Raw genomic sequence first — 21,337 nt, forward strand, 5'->3', positions numbered from 1 at the left:
AAAATGGAAATGTACTGATTATTTGAAGAACAGATAAAAAGTCTTGAGGACTCAAAGATGGAAGAGATTCTGCACAACCAGGCAAGTCTAGGAACCCTACTGTAAGGAGTCCACGGAAGAGGCTTTGGTTGGCCTGTGGTTCTCCTCTTTCAGTGTAAAGGGAACATGGCTGCAAGGCCTCCCCACTGCAGTTATGCTCTCAGTCTTCTAGGTCAGAAGGAAGAGGAAGAACAAAGGTCAACTGGAACTCAAGATGAGATTTGGTGCTCCTTTATGAGTCAGATGCCATATGGCCAACATGAATGTTTGTAGACACTGGTTGTAAGGGGCTCACTAAGCACAGTGCCTTTCCCACAGCAGGTATGAAGCAGATGTTCCAATAAATCTGTTCTGTTGAAGTGAATAACCTAACATAGAGATTCATCCATCCTTTTATAACCTCCTTGCTGGCAACCTGCCTTCCATTTGACTATCCATGGGTCTCTTTAGTATAGAGGATGGGGGCTAAAAGAAAAGATTAAAAAAAAAAAAAAACCTACTTAATACACTTGTTGTCTTAAAAAAAATAAGAAGCCCAGCAAAAGGGTTTGATGTGAAAGGAAATACAAATTAAATTCTTTTTTTTTCAAATTAAATTCTTAAATCCCATTTAACTCAATATTTTATGTTATTCCTTTCTTTCCTGAATCTGGCATGTGTTTTTGACTCTGGGTATGTTATTAAGCCTTGGACATTACAGGAGAGACTCTGCTGGGAGGAGACCTACTTTCTTCCCCTCAGTGAATATTTTCACACTAAATTTCCATCTGGAACAACAGGTAAAAACTATCTACCCTTAGGTTTGCTCTCCATTTTTTTTTCCTCTTTGCTAAATGTCCAAGTAAATATAAAAATCACAGAAATCTAAATCTAAAACAAAGGCAAACACAAACAAAAAGGAAATGGAGGACAGGAAAAAATAAAGAAGGAAAGGTGCTGAGAGCACAGAGCTGGAGAGTGTGCAGCCATCTTTACCCTGAGTCTCTTGATCCCAGCCCGTGTGATTTGCTGGCAGTCATAGAGTTCTATCCGCTCAAGGCTGTGACAACTCTTCAAGTGCTCCAGGGAAGCATCTGTGATTAGCGGGCAGTTGTCCAGTTCAATCACCTCCAGCTGGTCATGGGCGCAGGCCCCATTCCCCAGGTGACGAATTCCATCGTCTGTGATCAGCTCACAGTGAGACAGACTCTGCAGCCAAATAGAGCAAGGAAGGACACTGAAACATCTCGTGTCATTCTTCTAGCCACTGGCCTGTGTACAGCAGAAAGGAAACCTTCTGGGTTGGACTGTGATGTATACGAAGCCATCACAAGATCTATATGGTGAAATGAAGAAAGCAAACTAGAGTTGCTGGGTTTCTGCTTTTGACAATCAATACTGACATTTTTGTGTGTGACTCTTTTTTTGTGGGGGAGAAGGGGCAGAGGGAAAGGGAGAAGCAGAATCTTAAGTAGGCTCCATGCCTGGTGTGGAGCCTGATGCAGGGCTCGATCCTACAACTTTGAGATCATGGCCTGAGTCAAAATCGAGTCGGACATTCAACCACTGAGCCACCCAGATGTTCCTCTGTGTGTGATTCTTTTTTTTTTTTTTTTAAAGATTTTATTTATTCATAGACACAGAGAGAGAGGCAGAGACACAGGCAGAGGGAAAAGCAGGCTCCATGCAGGGAGCCCGATGTGGGACTTGATCCCGGGTTTCCAGGATCACACCCCAGGCTGCAGGAGGCGCCAAACTGCTGCGCCACTGGGGCTGCCCCTTCTGTGTGTGATTCTAAACATACTGTGTGAATTCATGCAATGACTGAAAACAGTTCCTGAACAAGATACGATATCCACCCCCACATACAAATTAACACTTTTCTACAGGGACAAGAGGGGTTCAAGCTTTTCTTGAACACGATTTTCTGGAATTTGGACTAAACACTGAATACCTGATACAGAGAAATGCCAAAATAGTTAACTAACTGAAGATGATTCCTACACCTGTTAAGTGTGGTCATCTCTTCACATAACCTCTTTATCAATTTTCCTTAAAACCCTGGTTCCTCCATGTGAAACTCAGAACACCTTGTCCCAATTCTGGGTAGTAATATGTCATCAAATACACACAAAAAATGAGCCTGGACACAAAATAGTTAAGCAGAATGTTTTCCCACAGTGTTACTGGAAACAGTAACAGAGAACACCCCCAGTAAAGCCATGACTAATTCTGTTTTACAGTACCATTTAATGTCAGGCTGAAGGAAACTGTATTTTGGGCCACCTTGTCTCCTGGATCTTTGAGATTTATTTAAATTTTTATTTATTTATTCGACAGGAGAGAGGGAATGCATAAGCAGGGGGAGCGGGAGAAGAAGCAGCAGACTCTCCACTGAGCCACCCAGGTGCCCCTGGATCTCTGAAGTTGAACATCCTTCAGGGTTAAGAGTAATTCATGTGGGAGAGAGAACTCATATTCTCCATGTCACTTTTCTATCTCCAAGTACATAATCCTTGGTCCTCTATAAGTTGGCAACTTGTAGAAATATGTTTTCCCCAAAATGGTAGCCAGACACCAAGAAGAAAATAAGAGCTAGGTTTTGACTAAATCCAATGAACACATAAAACTTTTAAAAAGTCAAACTTACCAATACTTGAAGTCGAGGACAGTGTATAGAAAGTTGGATTAATGTGCTATCTGTTATCTGAAAGAAACACATAAGTTTATTATAGGTATAATTCCAAAAAAGCTTCACGGCTGTACCTCATTCTTGAATACATTGTATTCTAAACTGGTATCCTGATATTAATCATAAAATAACAGAATCTTAAGATTGAAATCCTATTTGCTACTTGAACCTGTTCTTTGAGAACCTATCCAGGCAGGTTTGAACATATCTAGTCATCTGTAGTCTTCATCTTTGAACAAGTCTGTTGAAAAATCTTTTGTTTTTGAAATGAATGAAAATCTGTCCCCTTGTAACTTCTACCTACTGGACTTTGTTTTACCACCTTAGGACTACCAGAGAAAAGAATAAGAAGACACTACTCCATAAAAAAAATTAATGTGGGAATATCCTCAAATTTTTAAGAATATATATTTATCCTATATTTTATAAGCCATGTCACAACTCTGATTTGATAACCTGGGAGTCAGGTATTTTCCTGAAGGTGGCAGAAAAGGGGCTGCTGGAATCTGAGTCAACTATGAACATAGTTCATAGAAGGAGGAACTCTTTTTTTTTTTTTTAGAAGGAGGAACTCTTGAAGGAAGAACAGTCTTTTATAGTTATCTTAGGCTGGAAAGTAAATCAGTGCTTCTTTACAAATGCTTCTCTTACTCTGAAATGATGATGATGATTATAATGTACATAGCTTCACAGGGGCTAAGAAATGGTGGAAAATGCAAGGCACATGCATATCACTCAGGAGAAACACCAGAGAGGACACAGAGGACACTCAGGCATGTGCAAGAGATAGATGGATGTCAGTAAGTTTTAATTTATTATTTTATTTTTATTTTTTAAAGATTTTATTTATTTATTCATGAGAGACACTGAAAGAGATAGGCAAAGACACAGGCAAAGGGAGAAGCAGGCTCCATGCAGGGAGCCTGATGTGGGACTCGATCCTGGAATCCTGGGATCATGCCCCGAGCCAAAGGTAGACACTCAACTGCTGAGCCATTCAGGCATCCCAGTAAGTTTTAATTTAGTAAGAACAGTTGCTAAGTGGTGTCTGGATAATAAGTAATTTAGAAAAAATTAACTTCTATAGTTACTAGGAATATCTTTATCATTTTTTTAAAAAAGGGCAGTGCCATATTATCAATGTGATGGGGCTTTAATTATTTCTTAGTATTATAACCCTATAGGTCTAAGGAAACATTTTAATATCTTTATGGTCTGAATGCTTGGGCTTGCTTTCTTTCCACTGGTAACCTTACCGATGGCATGTATTTTCCTACTTCCTTACCACATATACCATGAGTACTTCTGCCTAGGAAGCCTGGAGGACACCTCAATAAATGGAGTCAGCAGTGCTGCCAGACACTACATTAGGGTAGAGAACTGAACGTTTTCATGTACCTGTATTATATAAGTTTTTTCTTTTCTGTAAGTTTCTACCATACTGTATCTCTCTCTCTCTCCTTTTTTTTTTAATAAGATTTATTTATTTGAGAGAGAGAGAGAGAGAAAGAGAGAGTGCAAGTGGGGTGGGGGGGGCAAAGGGGGAGAGAGAGAATCTCAAGCAGACTCCCTGCTGAGCACAGAGACCAAGCAGGACTTGATATCATGACTTTGAGCCAAATCCAAGAGTCCAATGCCTAACCAACTGAGCCACCCAGGTGCCCTATCATATAGTATTTTTGAGTAAAAATCCACACTCTTACCTGAACACACTCTTCCAGGTCCATCTTTTCAAGCTCATGGCAATTCTACAGAAAATAAAACGAAACATTACAGCACCAACACTTAAAACACGGGAAAAGGGATGCCTGGGTGGCTCAGCAGTTGATTGTCTGCCTTTGGCTCGGGGCGTGATCCTGGGGTCTCCCATTCATGTCTCCCATGAATGAATGCAAAAATCTTACGTTTCAGAGTTGGTGTCACTCTAATGTCACTTTCTGCCTTAGTCCATTAACACATTTTATTTATTTATTTATTTATTTATTTATTTATTTATTTATTTATTATTATATTATTTTTAAAAGATCTGATTTATTTTATTCATGAGAGACAAACAGAGAGGGGCAGAGACAAAGGCCGAGGGAGAAGCAGGGTCCTTATAAGGAGCCCGATGTAGGACTTGATCTCCGGACCCAGGATCACACCCTGACCTGAAGGCAGATGCTCAACTGCTAAGCTACCCAGGCGTCCCCCATTAACACATTTTAAAAGGCCTTGATCACAGTGGAAATTTCTCAGTTATTCTACATTTGAAATATCTATCTAGTCTCTTACAAGTCCAAGGGAATAAATTTTCTGAACATTAATACCAAGTTAATACAGATCCTTCCAACTGTAAATAATTTAATGAAAACTATTTCTTTGGAAGAATGGAAGGTAAGCTTTGTGTCCTCATTTAGTTATGCCACATGCTGCCCCTCACCCATTAGTATTCCACCAATCTGCATGAAAGCAAATGTTCCTTCTTATATTCCATTATACTGCTTAAAGACAGCATAATTTTATTTTTTATTCACTTTCTAAAGTTTTCATTTATTTGATAGAGAGAGAGAGAGAGAACATAAGCAGGGGGAGCGGGAGAGGGAAAAGCAGGCTTCCCTCTGAGCAGGGAGCCCGATGCAGGGCTCGATCCCATGACCTGAGTGGAAGGCAGACACAACCAACTGAGCCACCCAGATGCCTCAAACAATCTCCATTTAAACTCAGGCTTCTATGTTTCTTTCAACGTTACTCTCCCCCACCAGTCGCATACCAAATAACCAAGAAAGATTTTTTTTCATGAAGCATTAGGAAGGCCCTGTGTAATTTACCATTTAATGAAAATGTGGCAAATCAAGTCTCATGAAGGAGCATCATGTTCTCTAAAGCATGGCTATGTTTCCAGAGTAGTTTGTGTTATACAGGCTTATAGCTGCAGCACAAGAATGCTCAGGCATACCTGCCAGAGAAGTTCCCTCATATCCCACACCCTCAATTCTACTGTCATTCCAATTTTCCCTCATTGCTCACTGTTCTGGGAAAAAAAAAAAAAAAAAAAATTCCCACACCAAACCTACAGGACCAGGAGAAAATACTTACCCTGGCCAGAGTGGTAAAGCCTACATCTGTTAATTGAGAACACCTTGCCACTTCTAATATTCTGTTAAAAAAATACAACACAAAAGTGAAAGTCAATCCTGTGTTCCCTGAAAACTGGGTTTATTAAAACAGCAAGAAATTAAGAAAACAACCTCCTGTTCCCTAAGCACTGCATGATATAGTGACATTAACAGCCAAGTGTATACAGATCTTGCCATTCATTTTCATGGAGTCATCATAAAGTGGTCCTGTAAATAGCACATTTCAGGGTGATGCAATCAGAAGAATATAATAGAAGCTTGTATTTAATGCCAAAATGCATGAAAAACGCACTTAAAAGCCTTCTTGATGGCATACTGCTAACCCCCAGAGGGCAGCCTGCTCCTAGAAACCAAAGGAAATGGAGATAAATATTCTGTTTCAATTAATCTGTTGCTCAAGTAAATTATTCTCTTTCCCTATTTTACATGTAGGTTCACTCAGATTTAAATAGCTTTTAAAAATGTATGACGGGACTGTTAATTACAGTCCTGTCCCAAGTATGAAATTCCATACTTATGAAAAAATGCCCTTAAGCTTCCTGCCTCTGCCCACAGGCTCTCAGGGAGGCCCAGGGCAGAGCAGGGCTGAGCTGGCAGCCTCCTTCCTCCTCAGGGACTGCTGAACACCAACCGAAAGCCCAACCACAGGACCAGGATCAAAAGTAGCTCTTTTCTGTGAAAAGTTTGGTGGCGTCTGCATGATAGTACCAAAGAACATTTTTATGTTTGCTTACAAATTGCTTACTATGTGAGCTGAAACAAAGCTACAGTAAAAGAAATAATTATTAACTAACAATCAATTAGAAACGGATATTTAATGGGAAAGCGTGATCTGACTGAAACCTAACTTTTGATTATGTTTGAGAATCGTTGTGTTCGAACAATAAAATAAACCACGAAGGAGTAAGGAGCTGAACACTCCTCTCTTTAAAAGAGAAAAAGGTAATGTGTAATATTCTTAGTGAGGAGTCTGGCTACCTGCTCAGCTCCAAGCCTTAATTTTGACCAAGTCTATGATCAATCAAGGAGTTTTGATAATCTAGGCAAATTAAATTTTCTTTTAATAATTATGGTTAGGCCCCTAGCCAGGTGATAATCAAAAGCTTTAATAAAGTTATATGGGTTTATAATGATTATTATATGTGGTTTCCTGGGTTCTGGAGCCAGACTGCCTGGGTTTGAATCCTTGCTCCTGAACTCACTAGCTGTGAGACCTTGAACAGGTTACCTGACTGCTCTGTGCTTTAGTTTTCTCATCTGTAACAGAGATAGTAACAGTGCTTACATGCTATTTTGAGGACTGAATGAATTAATATTTGCAAATCACTTAAAACAATGGTTAACATATCTAACATGTTAAGTACAATAAAGGTTCTGTTATAAAAACAAAAAAGGTATATGGGGATCATGCCTATTTATTACAAAACAGCATGTTGTGTGCTTTTATAAAACCAATATGGGTTTGAAACCATATGCATGCTAACATGGCATTCTTGGTAAATATTCAGCCAATCCTATATTTAGACAAAGAGGAGGAAACATAGAGAAATAAGGCTTGCTCTAAAAGACTATAAGCACAAAGGAAGTTTTCTTGCAGGGCTGTTTTTTCTTTTTAAATACTTAACTATGTATCTGGCATCATTACCACAACAAATAACCACAGGGTAGGCCCTTAAGAACTTTCTCCAGAAAGAAATTATATGAAAGTATTAAGAAGAGAAAATAAAATGCCTTTATTTCATTTCTCAAGTAATGAAATAAAATGTTAATTTTATTCTACTATGGATAGCAAGAAACAGGAAATGGGGGCTATCACCCCTTGGTTTAAGCCAATTACATGTAATTAAATGAGGTACAAAGCAAGCAGGTGAGCATCTAAAAGGGCAGCAGCCTTGTAGTGTCTACCTTAAAAATATCAAAGTTCCAAGAGATAAATTTGGGTGAAGAATGTCTTTGTTCCTTTCCCCAGATTTTTTGAGCTAAACAAGAAATGTTTACCTAAGCCGTGGACAGTTCTGACCTAGAGCATTCAGGATGGCATCTGTGATGTTGGAGCAGCCGGAGGCACAGAGGGACTGTAACTTATGGCACCCTCTGCATATAGTAATGAGACCTTCATCTGTGATTTGCTAAAAAATAAGAGCAAAAAACCCCCCATAGATATTAGTAACTTAGCAGAAGAAAAATAAGGGAAAAAAATGTTATCTCTGAAAATAAGCACCAAAAAGAAAAAAAAAAAAAAAAAAAACAGATCCAATATTAATCAAGTAGCAGACCTAAAAGAAAATGAACACACTTTGTTCCTCATTTTCAGTTCCTTTTGATTTACTTTGTGAGAGAATCTGCTCATTTTTTTTCCCTTCTTTTTTTTAAGTAGACTCCATGCCCAACATGGGTCTTGAACTCACGACCCTGAGATCAGGAGTCACACGAGACTGAGACCGCCATGCACCCCACCCGTGTGCTCATTTTTGGTGTAAATGGAAGAAGCGCTAATGAGATTCTTTTAACCTAATGAGACTGGGAACAGCATGAGGTACATCATAGGGTAGATTCAATTAAATTACTTTAAAACCTAGAAAATAGATAAAAACAGCAGTACAAACATATTTGTAAGTCCAAAATTGACACTGATATTAACTTACTGAAAAAATAAAACAACTGTGGATGACAGTTGCAACTTTATATCAACAACAGATCATTTCATTTTTTCCATTTATTTATCTTAGTTGCATAATGTAAAGAACACCCTAATTTATGGAGATAAACATCTGTATCCAACTCAAATATAATTCTATATTATTCTAAAAAAAAAAGGTCACACTAATATGTTATGCTAAAAAAAAAAAGATGCCACTTATAATAAACACCTTAACATGTTGGATATGATTAGTACTTCAATTTGTCCTGCTAGATTCACAAATTCTGTGTAAGCCTCAGAATAAAGCTCACTTGTCATCTCTGCTTAATGAGTGTCCTTAGGTTGCCAGGACAACTGGGAAAAAAAAAAAATCAAGCTTTAAATATTCACTGCTTAAATCAGTATATTCTCAATATTGTATAACTGAAGCAAGATACAGATTTAAAAAAGGGATGCTAAGGCAGAAACAAGATTTATCCATGAGGATAAATTAACAAGGATCAACACATGTGGAAGTAACTAAAAAAGTGCCATGCAAGTATGATGTGCAGTTATTACTAAATGAGGATAACTGAAATGTAAAAGGGGAGGCAGCAATCAATAAACATGCATATTTATCAGGTCAACGAGAATTTGTGTCACATAATATTGGGAAAATATTGTAGGGTTGTATTGCTCTTTGCCTCTTAATGTTTTCAAGTCTATAAGGGATTACTGAAGAAGAAAGTCCTATGTAACAATTCTTCAGATTTTAAAATAAAACTTACCAAACTTTTATGTTTTCAAATTAGACAAGAAAAAGAGAATGACCAAGAATGTACTTCGGTCATGTCAACAGTTTTGGGTAGAAACGTGAAGTCTTAGGAATAAGAATCATTGCATCACATTCTACAGAAGGAATGACTTATGTTCTAAGATCTGGGTGAAGGGAAACAGTAAAATAGATGATAGAACTGGTTCTTTATGATTACTGGCTGTGATTTCTGTCTGCTGGAAGGATCAAGGAAACGAAACTAAAACAGAGTTAGGTATGGTATGTATATATTTATATAGTTGAGCAAATGTGTATTTAACATATATCCACACAAATATATACAGAGTCTATCTGTGTGTGTGTGTGTGTGTGTGTGTAAAATCCAAAGATGCCTGAGAACAATTTTTTTCCTATCACTGTAAGATGATGGTTTCATGTTTTTTTTTTTTTTTTAATTTTTTATTTATTTATGATAGTCACAGAGAGAGAGAGAGAGAGGCAGAGACACAGGCGGAGGGAGAAGCAGGCTCCATGCACCGGGAGCCCGATGTGGGATTCGATCCCGGGTCTCCAGGATCGCGCCCTGGGCCAAAGGCAGGCGCCAAACCGCTGCGCCACCCAGGGATCCCCCTGGTTTCATGTTTATAACAGTTGTGTAAGCTCTTCCTGTCAGGCCAAATATTTCAGTTTCATAAATGAAATTAAGCAAATTCTGAGAGCAACGATGGCAATCAGAATTAGAAGTAAGCAGTGATGAGAATTAAAAGGAATGTCATTCCTTTAAACTCAGTCTTCAGGAGGCCTCCCAAGCAGATCATTTATCAGCACCATCCCTTAAGGGCTGGATGGGGAGGTTGCTTCAATTGCACAAAACGTGGCCTTTTATGTGTCACCTTTAAACAACCGCTATGCTCTTAAGTTTCAGGTGATCATACAAGAAGGGGAGGGTATAATGAGCAGAAGTTTTAGCAAAAACAAGGAAAACCCTCATCAATTTTTTTCATTGCTATGAGAGGCTCTCATTCCAAGGCAACAGATATTTGTAATTTTTAAGACAAGAGAGAAAAGCTAAAAGTGTATTTGTTGTCAATGTTCTAGGACCCTGAATAGTTTCAGCAAATTCTATGTGCAAAATGCAGGGCTTTGGGGATAGACCACCAAAAGTTGACAGTCTAAACAAGCCAAATGTGAACTACAAATACTACTTGGAAATAATTTAGAGGGTACATTTTGCTTGTCATCTGTTTAGATCAGTGGTTCCCAATAGTTATGACTGAGATTTTATTGGCATGACTGCAATTAATTTACCAAAAATATTCTAAGTACTAAAGTCTGTGAATAATTCACTTCTAAAAGTAGAAAAGAAAAGGAGTGGAGTTATAGTTTGCTTATTTGGAATTCTGCATGAGGTATCTTTATTACCTATGTCAAAACCCTCAGGAGTATCATTAAGCACGCAAAGAATCATCTGTGTGTTTACTGTGTCCCCAGGGCTGAGGGGGAAAAACCACTGATCTCGATGACTGAAGCTCTTACAAAATATTACTGAAATGAATTACTGAATACAAAAGAATTGTGGGAAGTTCTGCTTACTAAGCAAGTCTGCAAGTTCAAAGTCACCAGTTCAGGACAGTGTGCACCTATGTACTTGAGAGCTTCATCTTCTAGCTACAAAAATTAAAAAGAGAAAAATTATTACAAACACCATTTCAAGGGATAAAGATTCAGGACTATATATATATACATTCTAAATACAGTCAACCAAGTTTCAAAGGAACAATGAACCAGAAGCTGTGATCACATAAAGGTGTAATTCATATCATTAGTATGGCTATCAGTATTTTTCATCAGTTCCAACCATATCAAATTCATACAATCACTAAATCAAGAAAAAGATAAACACTGCCTAATGTTTATGGATTTTTCTTCTGATAAATATGCCTCACAGCATTTTGCTCAGGGATTATGAAGCTAAAATAATTTTCACACTTCTATACTTCCTATATAAAGTTTTTTAAAAAGAAACTTTTGGGAGCAGGAGCTGAGAAAGGAATCCGGTTTATCTCCTGCTGGAAGATCAGTGCCATGCATACAGTGCTGAGAACAGATGGCAAGTAATTGATTATAATGGTGCATCCCAATCAATATTTTTCAGGATTCCATAAATAACCAGAAGCTCAAGCTGTTGTTTTAAGGCAATTTTACTTCCAAAGCTCTGTCTCAAACAATGGAACTCCTCCCACCATGGTGAAGGAATAAAGGCCCTTTTAACAAAATCCAAGGAATGGTTTCAGTAACCATTAATAAAATAATGTTACAAGAGCCTAGCCCTACTTTGTGTCACTTCTAAACTCACTTTTGATTTTTCCTTCAAATGCTGCAATGTCAACTCCTCTCTCTCTCTCTCTTTATTTTTATCACAGTAAAATAGGAAAACAGTAAACTTTTTAATGACAAAATATGTTGGAATTTGTAATGTGACTGGCAGGAAGTAAACATCAACACTATGAATTGTAGGATCTATATAGCTGGCACATTTAACCCGGTAGTTAAACCACTAGCGAAAACTGCTAAGACTGCCTTCCTTGCCTCTCCAGTTCACAGTCTCAGGCAGTGACAACATGGCAAGTTTTCTTTTCAGATTAAATTGTGTAATATGCTTCCTGCCCATGGAGCATGCTCAGTGAGATTTTATCTCCCCATCTCGCCTACCCTTAGAAATTATCTTCCATCAGATGTTAACTCTTTTCATATATATTTTTTACTCTATGGAAGACAGTTTAATTTTTGGTAACCATTTTTTTTTTTAAGATTTTATTTATTTATTCATGATAGACAGAGAGAGAGACAGAGGCACAGGCAGAGGGAGGAGCAGGCTCCATGCAGGGAGTCTGATGTGGGACTGGATCCTGGGACTCCGGGATCACGCCCTGGGCCGAAGGCAGGTGCTTAAACCGCTGAGCCACCCAGGCTGCCCGGTAACCATGTATTTTTTATCAATAATATAGAACTACATATTTCTTCAGCCAACATCTTTGGGCTACCTACAAAGTTCCTGGTTCTTCTAAAATTTACAGGCATGACATGGAGTATTACCTGTGTGCAGCCTTTTAAGAATAAAGCCTTCAGACCCCCACAGCCTCTCACTAGTGCTTGGATGCCATCCTTGGTTACTTGGTCACACCAGGAAATGTTTAATTGCTCCAACAGTGGACATCCCTCACTGAGGACAAAACAAAATGAAACAAACTTATGACTAAATTCAGTTCCAAAGGCACCAAAGTCTCATTTTATTGGCTATTTAGGTCAGGGAAAGGCTACAGCTCCATGCTTTCCCACAAGAATAATTACATTTACTTAACATAGATTTATAATATAGGCAATCCCACAACAACAACAAAAAAGCATATTTATCAACGCTGGTGGAGTTCATGTGGGATTTTATCACTATGGCAATCAGAATTAAAAGGAAGTGGTGATTAGAATTGAAAGGAATGTCATCTCAAATCAGCTAAACAAGCATAAAGCACAATACTGTTTTTCAGATGTATTAGATTGTTGTGGAGGTTTATCCTTTGTAAATATATTCTTTTTGCACATATCACACATGTTTAAAACATCTCTGGGAAAGAAATAGGAATTAAGTGACCTGTCAAGTTAACAGAGTAATTAGTGAGGTTTAGATTCATATTCCTTATCAAATAATTCTATTACTTGTCAAAGTAATAATGAAGATGTTTAAATTATTTAAAAAATTATACAGGATCCATAAATTTTCCTTATCTCTGAAGTCTCTAGGGTACTGTCTCCATAGACTAAATTTAGGATATATTGTGTTTGATCTCTGCCTTCTATCAAATACCAGTTTCATCTTTGATTTCACATTTGAGCTATGCAAGAATCCCAAGCGGAGGTGGAAAATATTGCTTTAATTGTTTTATAGAATGAAGGTGGGTGATCTTGTTCAAGTCCATTCTTCAACATTAACAGTGTGACTTCAGGCAAGTCCCTTTAGGATCCTGCCTGAACTTCTCTTAATCTAAGATCAGCCATAGCCTATATTCTCCCCAAATGGATGCACTCACTTCTATAATAGCACTTATCACTATGATATAACAACATGTTTATTATTTTTTCTCTTACTAGACTCTGAGCAGCTCATAGGCAGTAACAATACCTTATTTAGTGACATTCCAAGGTTAATCACATTACCTGGCATTCAAAAATGTTTTAGATTTTCTTTTTTTGTTGTTGTTGTTGTTTTAGATTTTCTTATCTATTACATGTCTGTCCTATACGCCTTACATAGTTTTTAAATACATGAAATTATTTATGTGAAAATATTTTATAAGCTATAAATGTTGTATTATCCTACTTATTATCCTACATGGCAAATGGACTTCGATACATATGTACTCAATATTCATAGGAAGGTCTAGAAAAAGCCACGTTTCTAGGTTACTTATACTTAACTAAACCTACATTTCTTCTTTTAATAGCTTAATTTTTATTACTCATGAAACATAACCAATACATGGGACTATAGTAACTTGTAAAAGACTGATAAAAAAGTAAAGGTACAAAGAGAATGGACATTTCACCTTCCTTAAGGCACACCTTCCGTAATATACTTTAAAAAGCTGTAATTTTTATAAGACAAAAGTTGTTATTAAACACTGGCAACTTTGTACGGTTTGGCCTAATATTATCAAACAATGATAATACTGTTTAATCCTAACAACAGCACAATGAGATGATAAGGAAAAGTTCACAAGGGTTACATTTGTCAATTACCTGACTCCACAGAGTGCTGCTTTAATCACTAGCTATAACGATATGTGGCGTTTTGGGGAGCGGGGGGGAATCAAACCTTCATAGAAATCTAATCATTTATGGATACACTGTACCAGTCTGTTCAGAATCCTAGTTACCTCTAGTCATTTTACCCTGAATGTGTCCTGTAATTTGGGCAAATGATAAAACAGAAGATCTATTCTGAACTATAGTACATATCCATAAAACAGTTTCCTTCAATTCCAACTTTATTTCAGTTATTTGAAATGAAAAAAAAAATCAGTATTTGTTCTGATTACTGGACATTCTTGTTATAAGAAATTTACCTCAGAGCTTTAAGAGACATGTTTGTTATTGATGTACAGGAAGCCAAGTCAAGGTGCCTGAGTTTGGAACAGAACTTGCTAAGGCTAGTACATGTACTGAAAAATGGAAAAAGGAAAAAATAATGAATAAGCAAACAGGAACACATCTTCAGTAAATCATACACGATTCTCATTAAACATATGTGTGTACATAAGAACTGTAAAATTTCCATACCCCAAATAAAAGCAGTTATAAATTCTGAGACCTTTCTTGCTGAGAAAGAGGCAGATGCCATTCACAAAGAAGAAAGGCTGTACTGCATAGGAGAATCTGCATGAGGTGATGATGGTGCTTGATTCTCATTTGGAAATGTTTAACAGCAAACTACCTATGTCCTCACAGGAGACCTATGTGGATTTTGCAAATACAAAAATACCAGAAAGCTAGCTAGTACTTGCTAGCACGTGGTGCAACATGAAGATGAAAGCTCTATCTCGACTCTTTATTATTATTTTTAAAGATTTTATTCATCCATTCGTGAGAGACAGAGAGAGAGAGAGAGAGACAGAGACATAGGCAGAAGGAGAAGCAGGTTCCCCACAGGGAGCCTGATGTGGAACTTGACCCAGGGACTCTGGGACCACACCGAGGGGAAGGCAAGACACTCAACCGCTGCCGAGCCACCAAGGCGCCCCTCTACTCTTTTTTTTAGATTATTTATTTATTCATGAGAGACACACAGAGAGAGGCAGAGGCCCCACAGGGAGCCTGATGCTGAAGTCTATCCCGATCACGCCCTGAGCCACAGGCAGACACTCAACCCCTGTGCCACCCAGGTGCCCATCTCTGCTCTTTCACTTAAATCTCTGCTCAAGATAACTTTTTGCATGGCAGTAACGAAATGGCTGGATTTTTGCAAGGTATACTGAGGATGGACCAGCATCAAGGCTCAAACAAGCTAAGTTATGTAATATTACTACCTGTCTTTATGACTTTTTTTTAAAAACAAGATTTTTGAGAGTGAGCAAGCAAGAACAAAGGGGAAGGGCAAAAAGAGGCAGAGAGAGAGAATCTTTAAGCAGACTCCCCGCTAAGCCCAGAGTCCAACATGGGGCTTGATCCCAGAAACCTGAGATCCTGACCTAAGCTGAAATCAAGAGTTAGCCACTTAACCAACTGAGCCTCCCAGCCCACCCCCCCTTTTGCATTGGCTACAATCTCCAACAGAATGTTGATAGAAATGGTGACATATAACATCCTCACCTTGCTTCTGATGTTAGGGTAAAGGACTTAGTCTTTCACTGAGAAGTATGATGTTGGTAGTAAGTTTTTTCATAAATGCTTTTGATCAGATTGAGTGAACTCCCTTCTATTTCTAGTTTGTTGAGAATTTTTAAATTATGAATGAGTGTTGGATTTTGTCATGTATTTTTTCTGTATCTGCTGATGTAGTAATGATCTACTGTTACTTAAAACAAATTACCCCAAAACTGAGCAGCTTAAAACAAGAAAACATTTACTATCACAGTTTTTGAGGGTCAGGAATACAGGCACAGGCAGCTTTAGTAGAGTGCCTCTGACTCAGGCTCTCTCACAAGGCTGTAATTAAGCTATTGGTCACAGTTGCATTCATCTAAAGGTTAACTAGGTGCCAATTCCTTTCCAATCTTATTTAGGTGGCTACTGGCAGACCTTAGAAGATCCAATTCTAAGCTCACTCATTTGTTTTTTGGTAGGTTTCAGGTCCTTGCTGGCTGTTGGCCAGACCTCAGTTCCTTGCCACGTGGCCCTCTCCACACGGCTACTCAAAACAGGGCAGCTTGCTCCCCCGAGAGCCAGAGTCCTGAGAGAAAGCACAGCAAGATAGAATCACAGTCTTCTGGTAACCTAATCTCCAAAGTGACATCCAATCTCTTTTGCAGTCTTCTATTGTTAGAAATGAGTCACTAGGTCCAGCCCACGTTCAAGGGAAAAGATTACACAAGGTTGTGAGTAGTAGGAGGCAGGGGTTACTTGGGGGCCATTTTAGAGGCCACCAATTGCACTGAGATGATCATATGATTTTGTCCTTTATTCCAGGCAGCAGTAAATCTCACCAGCTGCCTATTTTTATATGTCTCACAAGTTAAGAATGGTTTTGGTGTTTTAAATGGTTGAAAAAACTTTTTTTTTTTTTTTAAAAGATATAGTTTGGGGCAGCCCCAATGGCGCAGCGGTTTAGCGCCGCCTGCAGCCCAGGGCGTGATCCTGGGGACCCTGGATGGAGTCCCACGTCAGGCTCTCTGCATGGAGCCTGCTTCTCCCTCTGCCTGTGTCTCTGCCTCTCTCTCTCTCTGTGTCTCTATGAATGAATAAATAAAAAGATATAGTTTGCAACATGTGAAAATCATATGAAATTCAAATATCACTGTCCAGAAATAAAGTTTTATTCAGTACAGTTATGTCTATTTGTTTGTGTATAATCTATGGCTGCCTTTGTAAAACACTGACAGGGTTGAGTAGCTGTGACAGATTAACTGTATGGCCTACAAAGTCCTAAAAATATTTACTTATCTGGCCCTGTACAGAAGGTCTGCTGACCTCTACTTTATTCTACTAATTACTGAGATATTATATTAATTGATTTTCAGATATTAAGCCACACTTGTATTTCTGGGTAAATCTTACTTGGTTATGATTCAAAATCCTTTCATATATTACTGGATTCAGTTTGTTAACACTTTGTCAAGTATTTTTGCAGTTCTGTTTCTGAGGGATAACAATCAGTAGATCCCCTTTTATTGTAATGTCTTTGGTATGAGAAAAACATTGGCTTCATAGAATGAGTTATAAAGTACTTATTTCATTTTATGAATCAGTTTGAAGATTGGTATTATTTCGTCTTTTAAATATTTGATGGAATTCACCAGTGAACCCATCTTGGCCTGGGCTTTTCTTTATGGGATGCTTCTGAATTATGCACTGAACTTGTTATGGATCTGTTTAGATTGCTTTTTTTTTTCTTAAATAAGTCAAATTTGGTAATTTGTGCCTTCCCAGGGATTTGTCTCTTTCATCTCGATTGTCTAATTTGTTAGTATAAAGTCTACCAACTGAGCCAGTCACACACCAGTCCCTGATTTTAAACCTTTCTTTTCTAACATACACATCTGAAACTGTATTTTTCTCTAAAGTATTGCCTTTGGTACAGTCCACAAGTTTCAAATGTTGTATTTTCATTTTCACACAGCAATACATATTTTATAGTGTTCTTAGTAACCTATTCTTTGACCCATATTATTCTGAAGGGTGATATTTAACCTTCAAATTTTCCATATATGTTATAGATTTCTACTTTATTTTTATTTTTTTAAATTTTTTATTTATTTATGATAGTCACAGAGAGAGAGAGAGAGAGGCAGAGACACAGGCGGAGGGAGAAGCAGGCTCCATGCACCGGGAGCCTGATGTGGGATTCGATCCCGGGTCTCCAGGATCGCGCCCTGGGCCAAAGGCAGGCGCCAAACCGCTGCGCCACCCAGGGATCCCTAGATTTCTACTTTAATTCACTCAGTATGATTTCAATCTAAGTTCGTTGAAAGCATATTTTAGTGTGTCTCACTGAATACTCTAGGGGCACTTGAAAAGAATGTTTATTTTGGTACTCTCTGGTATAGCATTTTGTTAAGTATCAATTAGGACAAGTTCATTGACAATACTGCTCAAGTATAGAACTTTACTGTTTTTTTGTCTACTTATCATTTACTATTTAATATCTTTCATGTACATTTTTTCCTGAAGTTTATATCATCTCATATTTATAATAACTGCCCCAAGTTTCCTATGATTAGTGATTATAATAGTATCTCCTTATTCATCCTTCAATGTCTATATTATCTTTAGGTTTTCTTAAATTCTAGAGCATATTTGTACTTGCTATGTTTAAAATTTATTGGTCGGGCAGCCCGGGGGGCTCAGCAGTTTAGTGCTGCCTTCAGCCCAGGGCCTGATCCTGGAGACCAGGATCGAGTCCCATGTCAGCCTCCCTGCATTGAGCCTACTTCTCCCTCTGCCTGTGTCTCTGCCTCTGCCTCTCTCTCTCTCATGAATAAATAAAATCTTTAAAAAAATAATAATAAAAATAAAATTTATTGGTCAATTTTATAATCGCTATCATAATTTCTGGGTCTATTTCTTTCTTTTTTAAAGATATTATTTATTGATTCATGAGAGACACAGAAAGAGGGGCAGAGACATAGGGAGAAGCTGGCTCCATGCAGGAAGCCTAATGTGGGACTCGATCCCAGGACTCTGGCATTACGCCCTGGGCCGAAGGCAGATGCTTAACCACTGAGCCACCCAGGCGTCCCATCTGGGTCTGTTTCTATTGACTAGTTTTTCTTCTGGTATCATTTTTTTTTTTTTTAAAGTTTTTTTTTTTTTTTTTAAATTTTATTTATTTATGATAGGCACACAGTGAGAGAGAGAGAAGCAGAGACATAGGCAGAGGGAGAAGCAGGCTCCATGCACCGGGAGCCCGACGTGGGATTCGATCCCGGGTCTCCAGGATCGCGCCCCGGGCCAAAGGCAGGCGCCAAACCGCTGCGCCACCCAGGGATCCCTCTTCTGGTATCATTTAATGCCTTTTTGCATGCCTGTAATTTTCACTGAATGCTAGAAATTCTGTATGCTGAGTGTCTAGGTTTTGTTGCCTTCTGCAAAAAAAGAATGTTGAATTTCACCTTAGCAGACAGCTGAATTAGTTATGGATCAATTTGACCCTATTTTTTTTCTTTTAACCTTTATTGGGACAGGTCTAGTCTAGTTTTATTATCAAGGTGTGATGTTTCTGAAGTTGCTTATTAAATGTCCCAAGGTATTCCCCATTGAGGGTAGTCAGAACTTCTCCCAGCCTTATTTTAGCTCTTGCCAGAGAGCTAATTTTTCAGTTTACAGTTTTCCAGTAATTGTTCTTTCCTTATTAGATGTTCTTTGACTGACTTTGTGGGGTCTCAATATGTGCATTTACAGTTTACTATTCAGCTAAATTGATGCAGATTTCCTTTTTTTCTTTTCTTTTTTTTTTTTTTTTTTTAAGATTTGGTTGATTTGAGAGAAAGCATAAGCAGAGAGGGAAGGGCAGAGGCAGAGTAACAAGTATACTCCCTGCTCAGCAGTGAGCCTGGACATGGGACTCAAACCCAGGACCCAGGGATCATGATCTGAGCCAAAGGCATATGTTTAACTGAGAAACCCAGGCACCCTCAATGTATATTTCTATGCCCTTTTTGAGTAGCTCCCCTGTCTCAAGACAAAAATTCCAGTTACTTCCGTCTCCCGGAGCTCTGATCTCTGACTCTTCAAATCAGCCAGAATCTAGTTCTCTGCTTGGGCTCCTTCTCCTTATACCATCATCTGGAAAATACCACCAGGCAGAAAGAGCGGTCATAGGGTTCACCTGATTTGTTTCTCAGTCCTGTGCTTGTTGCATATTGTCCAACATCTCCAACTGGTTCTTTGCTATGATTTGTATAGTTTTATAGTTGTTGATGGCACGAGGGCAGTTACTGTCATGGCAGAAGCAGACGTCTCCACCTTTTATTGAAGTTTGTGTCATTTTTCTTTTATATTGTGCTTAAAATGTTGTGTTTTTTTTTTTTATATTTATTTATTCATTCTTAAGAGACACTGACAGAGAGGGAGACACAGGCAGAGGGAGGAGCAGGCTCCCTGCGGGAGAGCCCAACATGGGACTTAATCCCCGAACCCTGGGATCACGCCCTGAGCCAAAGGCAGACACTCAAACACTGAGCCACCCAGGCATCCCTAAAATATTGTGTTTCTAAAGTCACTAGAACAAGTAAAAATCTGAACTGACCAGTGGTTATTTGATGATTTTAAGAGATTAAGTTTTTTTTTTATAGGAGGGATGAAGTTAACATGCATATATTAAAAGCTTTTATCTTTTAGAAATATATATTTACAGATTAAATAATATAATGTTCAGGCTTTTTTCAAAATACGAAAAGTTTGGGGATACAGATGAAACAAGATTGGCCATAAAGTGGTGATTTCTCAGTTTTATCAACCTGAAACTGGGTGATGGGTTCATTATGCTATTTTGTCTACCTTGGTATATGTTTAAAACATTTTGTAAGAAACCAAAAGTCAGGGACGCCTGAGTGGCTTAGCAGTTAAGCGTCTGCCTTTGGCTCAGGGCATGATCTGGAGTCCCGGGATTAAGTCCCACATTAGGCTCCCTGCATGGAGCCTTTGTCTCCTGCCTATGTCTCTGCCTCTCTCTGTGTGTCTCTCATGAATAAATAAAAAAAATCTTAAAAAAAAAAAAAAAAAGGAAATCAAAAGTCAGCACAAGTAACTTCTCTGTGTAGTTATAGCTCCATTTGGTATGATTGGGTTCATGTGTTTTATTTTGTTTTCAATGTTTAGGGACTGCTTTGATTTCTTTTTGACTTAATTCATATTTTAATCACATAAAACATTTACACAGCTAATAAAGTAAAACCATAACACATGATATTTCAGAGTCTCCCTTTCATCCCTGTTTTCTCTCTCCCATAAATCACCTTTTGATTCATTCTTTATCTTTCCATTCTTTTTAAAAATATAAAAAGAGTAATATTTGTTTACTCTAATATTTGTCTCCTGGCCCTATAAAAAGCATATTTTTAAAAAAGATTTTATTTATTTATTTGAGACAGAGAGAGAAAACATGTGCAAGTGGGAGCATGGGCTGGGTATGGGTGCAGAGGGAAAAGAGAAGCAGACACCCTGCTGAGCAGGGCTTGATCCCAGGACTCCAAGATCATGACCTAAGCTAAAGGCAGACACTTAACCTACTGAGCCACACAGATGCCCCTACAAAAAGTATCTTATAAAACTTCTTTGCAGTTTGCTTTCTTAACAGTATGTTAAGATCACAGAATACTACAGATCACTCCAGAATACTATATATTCTCTTCATTCCTTTTATTTAACAGTCTCCCATGGAATGACATTTGGATTGTTTCCTG

At 38.2% G+C, this 21,337-nt stretch overlaps 1 protein-coding gene across 3 annotated transcripts in view; it reads right to left on the reverse strand.

The window, feature by feature from the left end:
• The window catches only part of FBXL20 (F-box and leucine rich repeat protein 20), a 103,861-nt gene that overhangs the window by 2,569 nt on the left and 79,955 nt on the right, over positions 1-21,337 (reverse strand). For all 3 annotated transcript variants that reach the window (XM_041724965.1, XM_041724966.1, XM_041724967.1), the window contains 8 exons: positions 14,345-14,440; positions 12,321-12,447; positions 10,818-10,892; positions 7,828-7,958; positions 5,789-5,849; positions 4,414-4,458; positions 2,669-2,725; positions 1,015-1,227 (listed from right to left, as the gene is read on the reverse strand). In XM_041724965.1, the coding sequence (XP_041580899.1) occupies positions 1,015-1,227; positions 2,669-2,725; positions 4,414-4,458; positions 5,789-5,849; positions 7,828-7,958; positions 10,818-10,892; positions 12,321-12,447; positions 14,345-14,440 (805 nt within the window). The remainder of the gene's footprint in view (positions 1-1,014; positions 1,228-2,668; positions 2,726-4,413; positions 4,459-5,788; positions 5,850-7,827; positions 7,959-10,817; positions 10,893-12,320; positions 12,448-14,344; positions 14,441-21,337) is intronic.

Source organism: Vulpes lagopus, chromosome 12, assembly GCF_018345385.1.
Source record: "Vulpes lagopus strain Blue_001 chromosome 12, ASM1834538v1, whole genome shotgun sequence".
Lineage (NCBI taxonomy): Eukaryota > Metazoa > Chordata > Mammalia > Carnivora > Canidae > Vulpes > Vulpes lagopus.